At 46.4% G+C, this 15,436-nt stretch overlaps 1 protein-coding gene across 1 annotated transcript; it reads right to left on the reverse strand.

Moving 5' to 3' along the window:
• Window positions 1-4,848: 4,848 nt before the first annotated feature.
• LOC119377171 (fatty-acid amide hydrolase 2-A-like) lies at window positions 4,849-15,053 on the reverse strand. The gene is made up of 3 exons (XM_049411547.1): window positions 14,840-15,053; window positions 5,329-5,448; window positions 4,849-4,919 (listed from the first exon to the last, which is right to left on the reverse strand). The coding sequence occupies exons 1-3, from the start codon at window positions 14,919-14,921 to the stop codon at window positions 4,849-4,851; spliced, it is 273 nt and encodes a 90-aa protein (XP_049267504.1). The 5' UTR covers window positions 14,922-15,053.
• Between the last annotated feature and the right edge of the window lie 383 nt (window positions 15,054-15,436).

Consider the following 15,436-nt stretch of genomic DNA (forward strand, 5'->3'; position numbering starts at 1 on the left):
AGAAAGTTTAATCAAAGTAGTTTTTGTTTTAGTCGAGAAAAAAAAGTTTTGAAGTTTAGTCCCACCATTGCATTGTTTCGCGGTGGGGGGTGGGGGCACTACAAACCCACTGAATTTGTTGCATAAAAAAGAGTTAGTGTATTTCTAGGACATGGTTTTAAGTTGCTTTTGTTAGTACTTTATATTGTTTATTGCATATAAATGGACAATAACAGAGGTAAAAATATAAAAATGTCCTTGGCTTAGGTGCCAATATTCCCCTAATAATGAATCGCGTTGCTTATTGCATGGGGCTCTCAGAATCAACGGACGTCACAATAAGTTAAGTCTCGACGTTCATGTAAGCCGTAGATAGGAGGCATAAGCGTGGACGCTTATAGCGGATCCATACTAAGTTCATCTATGTATTCCGCAAAGGACGACGCACGATGTGACGACGCGCGTGTATTCACGCCTTCCGTACGTCTTCCGTGACAATAGGGACGGAATATCCTAAGCTATTTTTGACATCTTAATTTGGCTGGTTATAGGCAGCAGATTTTTGGTAAAAGTACGATTTGTCAGTTTGGTAAATGCAGTTTTACAGCGGTTATGAGATCACAATAAGAGATGATTTTTGAGGCGTAGTTGTACGTCGCTGCCGTCACCTCCGGTGTGCGTAAGATATGCAATAAGCAACGCGATTTATTAAGGGGGAATTGTGGCGCCTAAGCCGGTGGCATTTTTATATTTTTACCTCTGTTTATTGTCACATTTATATGCAATAAACAATATAAGGTACTAACAAAAGCAACTTAAAACCATGTCCTAGAAATACACTAACTCTTTTTTTATGCAGCAAATTCAGTGGGTTTGTATTGCCCCCCCCCCCCCAGCCAGCAAAACAATGCAATGGTGGGACTAAATTTCAAAAATTTTTTTCTCGACTAAAACAAAAACTACTTTGATTAAACTTTCTCTGGACAAAGTTGTTATGATTGTCAATCGTATGCGCTTTCCCGCTTATTTTTTTCTTGGACCACCTTAGGGTGCTACAGACGTCTCAACATAGGCCAATGTAGCGTTTTGCCAAGTTCAGGATTTTATTTTAGAGCCTATTCGCCGTACACGGGCAAAACAAAAAATTTGGGAGTTAGTACGTGTTATGGGGAGTTTTATAAAAATAATTTCTGCATTTGATCGATAATTGTCTTTTGTAGAAAAATTCTCGGAAACACGAAAATTTACTCAACTTTACCTACGCTCTAAGGAGTAAAAAAAATACGGCTGCTATAAGGAACTGCCCTATAACGAAATAACGATGTTCTAAAAACGCAATAAAGCAAGTGTTGAAAGAATGGCTGGAACGGTAGATTTATAGTAAATTTTTTTTTCGTACCTGGTTTTCCAACATTCCGCGAAGTTCAAATGGCGCTCACGTGCCCAAAAAATTTTTGCCGCCCAAATTATCTTGGGAAAATACTGTAGAACGAATGTCTATATGTGCGTAATTTTCTCAGACTATTTGAGATAAATTGATTTTTCTCGAGCGCCCCGACTGGGACAGTTGGCGTGGAATGACCCAGCTACATGTGCCCGCTCTGCGGCGTACCGGACACCCTGGCACATTTGCTCCTGGAATGCCCGTGTCATGTAGACCTCAGTATGCAACCGGAGACGGACGTCAATCCAGCATTAAACACGAACGACGACCACCTAACCGAAACGTGGGAGGCCAAGCTCGCCCTCGAGGACCTGGAAGACCAGCGACAACTTGTCATCAGGGCCAAGAGGGCAGTTGAAGCCAGAGGTTCCTGGACTAGGAGCCCTCCCACCTTAGGGTGATACCGAGCATCGCTCGGAACACTGTTTCAAAAATAAACGTTTATTTCTCTCTCTCTTACGTTTACTCATGTCGCATTTTTGCACGCATGAAAAGCCACGCTTGCCACGTGTACCTTAAACGCGAGAATGCCGTCTGCATCTTCAGGTAAGCGTCCGTCTCAGTCGGGCTCTTCCCTCTACTCGCCTCAGAAACTTGCGACGAACTTCCCCACAAATGGTCGTCTAAGCAGGAAATCAAGTGCTGTGCAATGCTGGTTTGGTGCCGCGCACTATCACTTTCCGCAGTGGTGCGAAACGCGCGCCAAATCGGAGAAGTACGCGTAGGAGTACATGTGCAAAAAGCTCCGCCCCCGTTACTTTCTCTTTCTTGGCAAGATCCGGCGAGCCGGGCTGAGGGAGACGCGCGAGTCGCGTTCACTTCTGCTCCGGACCGGACTCAATTTGGCTCCTTCTGTCACGGCTGTCCAGTCCGACCATGCTTCTGTTGGCTAGGTTGTGGGTTGTTGCGCTGCTGTCGCATATCGAGGACTCCACTGTATGGTGCCTATGCGTCACAGCGTGGGCTCAGGGCTTCATTCCACGTAGCTGTAGTCCAACGCTTTCGCCTTCACATTGTTGGAAAGTTCTAAGCACCGCACGTAATTTTTCTTGATTGCTGAATGCGGTGTTCTTTTGGGACGTCCTTCAACGAACCTTAAAAAAGGACCTGCCCTATCGGCGCCCACACATATTGTCCTGACGTCAGACAGAGGTCGTAACGCGCAGATCGAGAGAAGAGCGCAGGTCGGTCTTTTAGATGCGAATATCTTAAGGCCGAGCTCAATCCGGTTGTGGAACCCCCAACCCCACCCTTGGCTACGCCCCTGTCAAAGGCCATTGGCTGATTTGAGCATCGTGTGCTGAATAGTTACCGCGGCCGCCGCGGATGGCCGTGACTTGCCCGTGCTGCGCGCTCGCGATCACGCCGAAGTAAGCCGCGTGTTCGAAGAAACAGAAGGCCGAAATGCTCAAGGTCATGACGCGTAGACAAATGGTCATAACCTCTTGCCTCCTTGTCATCCCCCCGCCCCGCCCCCCCGTAGAAAGGAGTGAGAAAGCGCTTACAGCGTGCAACAAATCTCAGTAACTTCGCTCCTACTTGGCGGATTCTAAAAATATTTGCCGCAGTTGTTTTGTGAGGCAGTAAACTGCTGTAATGAGTTATCGACGATTATTCGAAGAAAGTTTTGCAGGTCCCCTTTAAGCAACACTTACAACATGGTGAACTAAAGGAAGTCGACGGCATCAAATTATCTTTGCGACGTCGCCGAAGGATCGAACGACCCACCAAAGTGGTTCTCGATATCCCTGGCGACAGCCAGGCATAGTCTGTCGTTTCCCCTCTCGCCACAACCTGTACGCACAGGGCAATCTATCAGTCGACCGCATAACAGGACACACCGTGACAGGCACCTGAACAAGTTGAACAGGGCCGTCCTGCCCGTGAATCGAAGAACATCAAGTCCTGGTTATGAAACGGAGCAGATTTCGTGGCCGCTGGCAAAACAGAAACTCCCTCGTCCCGAGATCTCCTCGAAGCGTTCGCGGGCGCTTTCTACAGAGGCAACGCAGCTTGCGCGCTCTTCTTCGAACAGAAGCTGAAAAGCCGCGTCTTGTTGGACAACGCCAGAGCGGCGAGTGTGGTGGCGGTTAGCACCCACAAGGTAGCGAAGAAGTTCAACGAAGTGCTGAACCGCCGGCCGGAACATCTCTGCCAATGGCTTGGACTCCTTCGCAACGACGAACTTCAACCACGTGACCGTCATGAACCGCAACTCTGGTAGGTGGAGCCGTTTTACTTCGAGCCCGTGGGCCGTCTTCAAGTACTGGGTGACCTGGGTAGACCCATAAACGCATGCATGATTTTTAAGCGCAAGTCCAGTAACGCTAGAACCGTACATTATAAAGCCCCTTGTCTTTCGTCCGTTTTCCAATAGCAAATTTTTGTTAGTTCAAGGGCACAGAATGCAAATGCTAAAACAGATGTGCATGTGGGAGTGTGTGCTAGATGTATATAAATTACACGTTTCTGTTGAACTGTTCGAATTGTCTGTGTAAAGAATTAATGGTATACAGACCTGCCTAATGCTCTGGTAGCTTCAGTAGTCCACGGCTGATGTATAAGCTCCCTTCGGTGTCGGCTTAATACACCTTCAGACGCTTTAGATTCACCTGAAATATAAAGGAACAGTTTTCAATTTGCGTAGCATTCTTTCACATTACGATTTAGCTGCTCAAAAGAGGTGAGATATTTCGTTGGCACAGAACAATGCCAAAAGCTTCATTTTGTGAATGCATAATTTTTCAAGTCTTCTCACGCTTTTTTTTGCTGTATCCTCTTCAGCAGTAATTACATTAACGGTGGATCCTCCCTTTCTGGCTTCCGGCGAGCTGAACACGACTACAAAACACTAATGGCCAAATTTCACTCGGCACTTCAGAGCTTACATTGACGCTCTTTGGCCAATATTCATCCTTGCGGCATAAAACACCGCGTCTCATAATCGTAAACGCTTTCACTGAATTGGTTATACATGGGCAGTAAACAATATAGTATGTAAAATAATTATGACAAAGAGGCAGGGGGAGGGGGTGTAGTTGTCTAATATTATGGTTAGCTGCCTTAAACCAGACCTAATCAGGTAACGGGCCCGCCCAGGTATTAGCGGAAATGACGTAGATACCTGCACGTCTCCTCGGATATATTTTATTGCACTGCAGAGGCGGGGGCGACACCTAATCTCTGAGGAAACGCCGAGAGCTGCAATAGGTCTCAAGTTGCAGTCACGCGTCACTTCCGGAGCGCGGTGCTCTTTCTTTTTCTGCTAGCGTATAACGGAAACCTGTATAGTATCTTTCAATGCGGTGTTTTACGTTCGCGAAGAGCGGAGTTCTTTATTTGTGTGGGGGTATTTCGTCAGACGGCGCGCACGTTTTCGTTTAGTCTAAGGCCATTGGTCCCATTTCCTGCCAGGACGTTGAGCATCAGTGACAAGTCTTCAGCAACCTGGTCATGGTCCGACCGCAGTTGTACTGCTCCAGGTTTTCTCCGCCATCTGGCAGAAGGCCAGTATTGGGCACCACACCTGGCATTGTGATAAGAAAGCAGCAGCCAACAGCACAACGAGATAGCGTAATTATTACGTGTATACAAATCTACCCTTTTACAGCAGTATTCAGTTTGTCTCAATGTAACAGGAAAGAAAGAGGCAGTTTATGACCGGACTGCGACAACACTGCGCAGAAGAGCAGGAGTGCACGTATTTGTGAGTAGGCAGTGTCATAAGTTACGGGATCAACCATGAAGAAACGACATATATTGGTAACAATCACCACCAAGGGACTCAATATCACGCGAAGGCAAATACGAGGACCTTTAGACACGCCGATCCCATTGATAGGGTGAATTCAGAGGAATAGAAGAGAAAGAACTCAACTTCATAAACGTTTTCTTATAGTTCTCACCGGAAGTTGCCTTATGGGCGAAGATCCCGCAATAGGCTGCCGGTACTAAAACACTTCCCGCGAGATCCGTGCCTATGCCCATCACGGAGCCAGCTGCGGCTAGGAGGCTTCCCTCTCCACCTGCGTTTCGTACGAAGAAAAGATTTCCAGACATTAACGTAATTTGTTTAATATGGCAAGCTGTGCCACGTTTTCTATTACGTCTCTGCGGCTCTTGCTTAAACAATATCATGGCGCACAATTTTTTTAACGGCGAAGCCGTTCTAGCTCGGCGTAATGTGTCGTGACCCAAAACTATCATCATCATGAACCGGCACGCGCTCTCTTCGTCCTCTTCTTCGTCGTCTTCTTCGCTCCCAGAACACGTGCTCCGATTTGTCCGGCGTGCACAAGCACAAAGCGAAGGACAGATGTCAGGGAGGAGGAGGGCGAAGAAGAACTCCTCATTGAGCGGTGGGATTCGAACCTCGTAACAACGGTCCAAAGGCGAGCGTCCTAACCACTCGGCTATCCAGGCACGCTGGCAGAACAGCATAGCCTTTGATAGTATCGTATAGCAAGGGTAGAAAAGGCAAGTGAGAGTGCGGAGGATAGATGTGAGGGGGAGGATGAGGGAAGGAGGATGGGAGAGAGTAAAGCATACCACATAAAGAATGAAAAGGAGAAACAGTTAGAGAGAGAGAAAGACAGAGAATCAAGAAAGAGAAATGCATAGTTGAGAGAAATAAAAAAGTAGAAAGAAACAGGAAGCAAGCGAGAATTATAAAGAGACTGAGACAAAGAAAATAAGAAAGAGACAGAGCAAAAGACAAAGAAATAGACAGACAAAAAACACGGAAAAAACAGAGAAGAGAGAAACAGAAAGAGAGGGAGAATGAAAGAAAAAAAAGACAAACAAAGAAGGCCACACAGCTCAATAGAGAAATATATAGACAGATAGGTTGCCCAGCGAGCGGCTATGGGCCCGTGCTTCGCTGTGCCAAGCTATGCGCGACTTAGTGCAACATTCCCGCATTTTTTTCTGTTATTTCTTTCTAGCATAAGAAACAAAATAGTGTTTTGCTCCTTTTGGTCATTAGGGACTTTCATTCATTCACATTCATTCATTCATTCATTCATTCATTCATTTCATTCATTCATTCATTCATTTTATTACCTCCAAAAGTCTCTGGTCGAGACATTACATGAGGGAGTGGGCTATGAAAAGGCTAACAGTATAATATGTAGGATAATTTCGATGAGAATCCTGAATGCTTGTGGGTCTGTGATGGTGGCAACTTCGGTGGGCAAGCCATTCCAGATTCGGGCTGTGCACAGGAAGAACTATTGGTGAAAGTAATAGTGGGGGATATACTGCGTTATAGTGACTCTTACGGGCAATGCGGTGGGCTGTTTTGATGTATGGGTTATCTAAAGCAAAGGAATGGAAAATTTTATGAAAAAGGTTAAGACGCGCAATTCTGCCACGTGTGGCTAGATCGGGCAAGTTAATGTGTGCTTTTAGTGCCTATAGATGCTTGAGTTGTAGAAATAATTGGACATAATAAATCGTGCCGCACGGTTCTTGACAGACTCGAGGACGTTAATAGGCTTATAGTGGTGAGAATCAAAAATCGCAATCACATACTATAGCTTTGGCAGCACAAAGGTTTGGACAGCAATTTGCTTTATAGGAGGAGGACCGAGTGAACCGTTGCGGCGTATATACCCTAGGGTACGGTGAGCAGAATTTATTATGTGGTCATATGACAGGTCCGAGCTAGGTCACGCGATATGTACACACCAAGGTATTTAGGTGAATCAACCATTGCGACTTATACATGGTTTCATGAAATGTGTGCGAAAATCCTCAAAATCAAGGAAATGGAATATTTTCTCACTGCCTTAATATAATGGTAGTTCTCGGTGTTTACCCTCCCAAAACCACCATAAGATTATGAGGGACGCCGTAGTGAGGACTCCGGAAATTTTGACCACCTGCGTTTATTTAACGTGCACCTAAATCTAAGTACACGGGCCTCAAGCATTTTCGCGTCCATCGAAAATGCGGCCGCAGCAGCCGGTATTCGATCCCGCGACCTTCGGGTAAGCAGTCGAGAGCGATAACCACTAGACCACCGTGGCGGTTCGCTCACTGCCTTCATGATGACTTTTTCTGCTGCGGCAGATATCTTAAGATGATGCGACACGTCAGCAGGGGGTATTCATAATGCTTAGTGATCCGGCAACATTGGGCGCGTCCGCCATTTTTATTGGGCGCCGTTGCAGAATCCTCTGCTGGCGTCTCCATAAGGAGAGGCCACGGAGAGGCTGAGCCGAAGTCGTTGGCAAAGCTTTCGGACCAACCAAATGCGGCTGTTTCTTTCGTCATCCAGCGCCGAACGGTGCTGATCTCGCTGTGCTGCCAAAATCTAGGAGAACTCCATATCGGAGCTCTGTGCGCTTAAGAACTCATGCGGACGGCAGCTGGAAGAGGCGCACCACTTCGCAAGCCGAAGATGCTGTTCTGTTGTGGCGTGCGCTTGCGATCTGAGGTAGGCGTTCAAGAAAAGTGTTCGTTGCAGAGGAGGTGTGACTGCCAAACTGGTAAGGTAACCTTGCAACGTAATACATCGTCATCGTGTTTACCACTTTACACAGGCGTCGTAAACACTCGTGGTATATTGACACCACGTTTTATTACTACGGGGCCTGTTCAGCGCTGTGCTAATTCCTTTGGCTCATTGTGGCTCATTTCTTTAGCCACAGTATCTCTACCCCTACACAGCAGCGGGTGTCGTAAATATTTCGAAATTAACAAGGCATGGACTTCTGCGTGAGCGGGTGCCGCAAACCAAACAAAAGTGCTGATCGCTTGTTTCAACTGTATGCAAAAAGAGCGCCCCGAGTAATGCCGTTGTACTACACAGCGTTGTTTATATGCCTTGTGGTCGCAATCTATCGCGCGGATTTAGTATTGTCGTTCTGGTTTTCTTGAACGCTATACGTGTGCGTTCATTGTTATATCTTTTTAAAATATTGCGCTCTTTGCTTTCGCATGCCACGGATGCGCACATAACTGCGCGCAAGCGAACACACGCACGCGATCAGCGGAAAGGCGAGTGCGATGATCTACCTAGAGTTACCGTATATGCTACCTTTAGGTAGCAGAGTTGCGCATAGCTATGGATAGCTCTGGCCAGCAACTACAGCTATGCGGCGAAGTCGCACTCCGTTTGGCAGGTGGCATGCCTACCATGTCACCGATTAACATGTCTGGCGTATCGAAGACCGGCGATAAACACTGATTGTCGATGACTACACTCTTCGAAGAAAAGTTAGTAAATGGTTAGTAAATGCCTGTATTTACTAGTTTCGAGCGTATTTACTGCCTTCGCGAAATTTGTTTACTAGCCGGCAGTTAGTAAAGGTTGTAAAGTGCTGCGCCTTCACTAACCGGAAAGTTTACTTGGTTTTAACTAAGTAACTACTAGCCACCCACATTGCCAGATCTTTCGTAGATGCGCAGCATACTTTGCCGTAATCGTTACGGTCTGTAGCAAAATTTAAACGAACTTTAATTTTATTGATTACCGTGGAATTAAAGTTTCGTGCTACTTCATGCACGCATATAAGCAAATACAAGGGCACACGACAACGTGTAGAAAACATCAATTATTCTTCTAAATTCTGTGATTGCCAAGCAGTACACGGTGTGCTATCCCACAGTCTTCAAGCCGCTGCTAGAGTAGCGGCTCGTAAAAGTCTTGCTATTCTGTGTGTGCACTTGCGTGTGTGTTCTCATCGTGATCAATTCATGCCTCTATGTATGTTGCGTGTGTACCTACCATGGTCATTACATGAAATAATTAGCGGCCATTAGTTAATGTACGAAGACAATGCCACTTCGTTTTATAATCCTTTAGGTACTTTTGTAATAGAATCATTTGATATGGCAATGCACCACGCATATAAACAAAATAGGCGTAAACCTTAATTGAGTTGCTAGCGCGGTTACTAACAACTTAGTAATGGACTAGCCATTCGAGCTAGTACTTTTCACTCACTAACTAGGTAAGAAGTTCCACTAACCTGCATTTTACTACCTTCACTTACTAAGAGGCTAGTGTATTTTGTGACAAGTAAACGGTTAGTATTTAGTTAGTGAATATGCCGACTTTTTTTTTTCTAAGAGTAGTGTTAATTCAGTTTGCTGCAGCGGCGGTGTCCAGAAATACAGAAACAGGCCCGAGCGTCAGCTTCTTCGGAATTCATGGTTGCTAGCGGCGTTTGGAAGACAGATGCGGAACTCTGCTACCTAAAGGTAGCATATGCGTTACTCTAGACCTACCTAGTGTGCCTCGATGTGTGCGCCCGCGCAACAAACGCGCATCAAGGCACCCTAGACCTACCGAACAAACAGCCATCTACTCTATGGCTCCGTAACTTCGGTCCGTGTTCGCAGCGCACGCTGGCCGAAGAAAGCAAAAGAAAAATCAAAGGAGGGGGATAAGGGGGCGTAAAGCGAAGGGCAGACGCGGCATGCGGGCTATGCACTTCGGCGCACACTGCGTCGCGAAGCTTGTGCAGAGATGCCTGTTGGAATCTTAGCGCCGATAGTCTCGTGTGGCGCCACTGATTTACAGCGGACGCGCGCACCGCCGTCGGCGGCAGTGTCTACACCGTATATACGTAATCATTGCTTTCGTCGATCCGACAACCTAATGTTGATCGACAAGCTGATGTGATCCCGACAAGCTAATGTTCATCAAACACCGATAAGCTAATGTTCATCGACAAGCTAATCTTGATCCCGACAAGCTAATCTTAATCAAATACCGAGAATGTTGATCAACACCGACGAGCTAATGTTGATCGACAAGCTAACGTTGATCCCGACAAGCTAATGTTAGTCGAAATTCGACAAGCTAATGTTCATCGACAAGCTAACGTTGGTCCCGACAAGGTAATGCTAACCGAAATTCGACAAGCAATGTTCATCGAAAGCTAATCTTGATCCCGACAAGCTAACATTGATCAAACACCGACAAGCTAATCTTCATCCCGACAAGCTAATGTTCATCAAACACCGACAAGCTAATGTTGATCGACAAACTAAAGTTGATCCCGACAAGCTAATGCTGATCAAACACCGACAAGCTAATGTTGATCCCGACAAGATAATATTGATCAAACACCGGCAAGCTATTTTCTCAAGCAGCGACAAGGTAATGTTGATCGACAGCTAATGTTGATCAAACACCGACAATTAATGGATCAATCATGCTCTTCGCGCGTGTGCGACGTCGGTCGTCTCATTTAACGCGATAGCGTGAGAGAGCTCGTTCCGCAGAAATTCCGATGTCGGCGTCAGTGTCGTTGGTTGTGAGCGAAAATCATCATCTTGTCCGTGGCCGAAAAACCGAGAAAGATGCAAATAAATAAATAATAAAAAATGTTAAGCGCGAGAGAGAATCGAACCCAGGCCATCTGCGTGGCAAGCAGGGTTCTACCCAGAGCCACCATTTTCTTTCTTTTTCATGGTACTTATCACAATGAGTATTAGAATGCACATAAGAGCAAATAAAGCAAACAAAAGTACAATCACATAGCGACAGTAAGCGCTCAAGCGTTACTAAGGACACACTCGATGGCTAACACAACGTGCAGTAGAACAGTGAGGGTTCTTCACATCGTGTTGTACTGAAAAGGTGGTGAGGCCGAGCACCTCACCAAGAGGGGGTACCAGTCCGGTCTAAAGTACAGGTCGTCATAAATGTCCTTGAGATGAATAAAGGAAAGCTATGATTTTTCAAGGGCTCGTTTATCTTTGTTAGACACAATATTAATGAGAACTAACAGACAATAACGCCAAGGAAATACAGGGGGTGTTATCTGTAGTATTTAGAATGTAAATGTGAAGAAAGTAAAGTGGACGAAAAGATGACTTGCCGCCGGCAGGGACCAAACTGCGACCTTCGAAAACGCGTCCGATGCTCTACCACTGAGCTACGGCGGCGGTCATCCTCCGTCCACTTTCTGGGTATATAGTTGATTAAACCTATGAGTGTTAGTCAGTGCCAATCGCAGCCATGGCGGCGAGTGTGGAACACTTTTTTTGCGTCTTGGCATGACTAACACTCCTAGGTTTAATCAAACATATATACCCCAGAAAGTGGACGGGAGGATGACCCCGCCGTAGCTCAGTGGTAGAGCATTGGACGCGATTCGAAGGTCGCAGGTTCGGTCCCTGCCGGCGGCAAGTCATTCGTCCACTTTACTTTCTTCCATTACATTCTAAATACTAAGATAACACCCCCGTACTTTCCTTGCGCGTTATTGTCTTCTCATAATATTGTGTCTAACAAAGATAAACGAGCCCTTGAAAAATAGCTTTCCTTCATTCATAGCGAGGGTCTCGTCCTGGCAGACTTAATGCCTTCAGGTAGATGCGAGGGATTACTGGTCAGCTGCCAACTCGTAAAAAGATCACGTGCTACGTGACGCCAAGAGGCAAAAAAGAGTGTTCCACACTCGCCGCCATGGCTGCGATGGCACTGACTAACAACTCCTAGGTTTAATCAACAATATACCCCAGAAAGTGGACGGGAGGATGACCGCCGCCGTAGCTGAGTGGTAGAGCATCGGACGTTATTCGAAGGTCGCAGGTTCGGTCCCTGCCGGCGGCAAGTCATCTTTTCGTCCACTTTATTTCTTCACATTTACATTCTAAATACTACAGATAACACCCCCTGTACTTTCCTTGGCGATTGTCTGTTAGTTCTCATTATATTGGTGAATAGCCATTCCATTCAAGTGTATGCTTGAAGAAATGGTGGGTTCTGCGTTACGGTCTGATAGTGTCTCCATACGCTGTGCATACCCATGAGGAAAAGTATATCATATGGCACTTCATCAAGCGATGTTGGTGTAAGATAACGTATCGTGTGAGAATTAATGACAAAACTTTTCTTCAGTGCTTGCTGAAGGACATCCCAGAACAGAATAGCGCCTTCGCAAGCAAGGTTCTATTGTTTCACCAAACTTTTCCGAACGCACGTGTTTGAGGGGATTCATGAAGTTTACCTCGCAGTTCGATTCCTTGAAGCTCGCTTTTCTATGGAATACCTGTACACAGTCTCGCGCTAGGTACTATAAAAAGATTTGCTAGCTTTGCTCTTCCCGCCTCCGTTGTACCGTTCATTGTACTACGATCTTTCAGGCCACGATGTGTTGAAACGTGTGCGCAAAATGTATATTCCTCCTAATTGAAGAACATTATTCTGTAAACTCCGCTTTGAAACACTGCCGGTAAACACATGGTAAAAAAGAAAACGTATTTTTGTTTCTTCTGTTAACTGCCGTCTATGTGACGTGCCGGAAACACAGACCCACTCCATTGCTTGGAACTGCACTGAAATTAACTTTAATACTTCACAAGCATACGCGTCCTGTGTACAGGTGTCACAGTACGAGGTGTAATATCGCAGTAGAACGGGGTGCAAGCGTATATCACCATCGGGCGTCACACCACGTGAACTGCATAACGAGTTGGTAGTTTAAAGCCGGCCATCTATTGCAAAAGGCACACACATTACTGCGCGTATTCCCTCACGAACACGTAGTGGGTGCATCGAAACTTCGAAAGAGTATCACGCGCGTAATTGCTGCTGGTTTAAAGCATGCCACCCATCACAAATGGCCTACACATTAGTGCGCGCATTCTCATACACACAGGTAGTGGATACACTGTTGTCATAAAGTGCTCTTAAAGAGGGCGGAAACCTTTACCTTTGCTATAGGCGTGTCGAGTATGTGCGTGTGTGCGTGTGAGACCGGGCGACTGAACATAATGACAAGCGAAATAGAGCACAATGAGGATGGGGCCGGATATCGCTATCGCGTTCAACTCTTAAAGGCGAAGCTTAAGCGTCCCCGAATTTTTAAAATGCATAAATCGTAATATATTCTTCTACAAGTCTAGCTTATGTTGCAGGCGAGCAACTAAATAGCACGGAGAAATAAGAACTGAAGTTGAAGGGCGCTTCTGCGCGCGCCGATCATTTCCTCACCAAAGCATAGTGCGGATCTTGTTCTCGAAACAAGTTGGCGTCGGTACATTCATTTTCTTCGTTCAGGTAAACATTCGATTAAAAATAGTGTTACCTTGTTCCCGGCATTGTCAGGGCTTCCTCGTTGCCTGAACAGCGCGCGAAGCATTGGGACCTCGTGGCAGAACGGAGATAAAAAACCAGTAGCCATAGCCCAGAAAGGCTGCGATATGCGACTGGTTTCGTTTTCGAGCCCGACAAAACGTGGCGGATTGGCTTATGGGATTGCCGACAGACGGCGCTGTGACTTTTGAATATCGCCTATTACGGCAGTGGACCCAGGTGGTGGCGTCAAGCTGAAGAACTGAAGTCCTTCCTGCAAAGAGCCTCGCCACGGTGGTCTAGTGGTTATGGAGCTCGATTGCTGACCCGAAGGTCGCGGAATCGCATCCCGGTCGCGGCAGCTCCATTTTCGATGGAGGCGAAAATGTTTGAGACCCGTGTACTTAGATTTAGGTGCATTTAAAGAACCCTAGGTGGCCGAAATTTCCGGGACCCTCCACTACGGCGTCTCTCATAATCATATCGTCGTTTTGGGACGTTTATCCCCAGATATTGTTATTATTATTGTGGCGAATAGCATATATTGTCGCTTATAGAATTCGAGAAAGCGGCCTTTGGTAAATATTGCGGAGTAATGACATTCTACCAAATTCAGCGGCAAAACCGAAACATAGACGCAGATGAGCGCAACAAGCAGCCGACCAGAATGACGTCACTGTTCACGACAACGATTCCAGTGGTGGTAGTTCTGCAATCGTTAGCGTACGTCCGCCATGCGTGCTATAAATCGCAAACACAGCCACCATACGCACACATAAAGTCGATTGATGGGCGACCTGACGACTCTTGCTCATTGTGGACGTCTTAGAAGATTAGGGCAGTAGAGCTATTTCTGGCTTTGGTTTAATGCCGTAAAATTATGTTGTAGTCCATTTACCGTCTAATTTTGGTACTTGTGAAGGTGGTAGCTGCGTTGCTCGTCCCATATTCTACGCTTTTTCCCATATTGGTTTTTTTTTGTTATGGGTATGTTCGTGACCTACACAGAAGTGACTGGCCTCAACCACTTCATTTGTCGTGAGGCACCCATCAATCACTTGGTGTTAAAACATAATCGTGGAGCAAAGACTCTTTGTTTCAAAATGTGCGTCCAGATTTCCAGATTGTAGTCATTCTCGAGATCAGTACTGATGTGTTTCACGAAACCTAACATCAAATGCCTTTTAGAAATGACCCATGCATGAAATATAGAAAGGCCTTCTGTGAGCTTGCAGCGTTAGCTGAGATTTTGTTCAACCCCTCCCCCCCCACCCTCCTCCCCAACTTTAATCTTCACCATGTCGGCTCATCGGGAGGCTAAATTTCGTGACTGCGGCCCGCTAGCATGTGAGTTTGAGACTCCTGTCCTAACCACTCACCACTGCTTCCACCGGGGCTTCGGCGCGTGTCGTGAGGGTTCCGCGTGCAACCATACACCAGGTTCTTCGAATCGCCCCACATGCAAAGCTCGGGCACATTGGTCAGCGCCAGCGGAATGGCGCCGGCTGCCCGAAGCAGCGCCACACTCGGCGCGTCCTCCGTGGCACTCCGCCCACGCCAGAACAATGAGCCGGCGTCCTGGCGCAACCCTGCAAGCCGTGAGGTTGCGACAGAGTTTTAAAGTTCAGCGTTAGTATTAATAGTGAGAGAACTGCATCATCGGAAACCCACATACAGTGAGGTTCCTTCGCATATTTGTCTTTCATCATTGCCCTTGCCGTATACAGCATCGCTGTAACATAACTTCTCATTACACACAGCTTGGATTCTGAAAGTTTTCTCGTGAAGGCACACTGTCAGCTAGATTAAGTGGTTTAGGTAATAAGATGTAATTTAGCTAAGACGCGCCGAAAGAATCACTAAACAAAGAGGCATAAAACCTCTGTATACTTCCATATGTAGCCCGCAATGCAGATGTAAGTGACGCAGAGTGGTTGGCATCTCATAGCCAGTGAGCTTTAATTAGCAATATTTCT

This window comes from Rhipicephalus sanguineus, unplaced genomic scaffold (assembly GCF_013339695.2).
Source record: "Rhipicephalus sanguineus isolate Rsan-2018 unplaced genomic scaffold, BIME_Rsan_1.4 Seq378, whole genome shotgun sequence".
Classification (NCBI taxonomy): domain Eukaryota; kingdom Metazoa; phylum Arthropoda; class Arachnida; order Ixodida; family Ixodidae; genus Rhipicephalus; species Rhipicephalus sanguineus.

Coding starts and splice junctions, on each gene's coding strand:
- LOC119377171 (XM_049411547.1), bottom strand. CDS start 14,921: ATGTGGGGCGATTCGAAGAACCTGGTGTATGGTTGCACGCGGAACCCT. Junction 5,449..14,839: donor AAGCCCCGGTGGAAGCAGTG/GTGAGTGGTTAG, acceptor TACGAAACGCAG/GTGGAGAGGGAAGCCTCCTA. Junction 4,920..5,328: donor CGCCCATAAGGCAACTTCCG/GTGAGAACTATA, acceptor GCCTTCTGCCAG/ATGGCGGAGAAAACCTGGAG.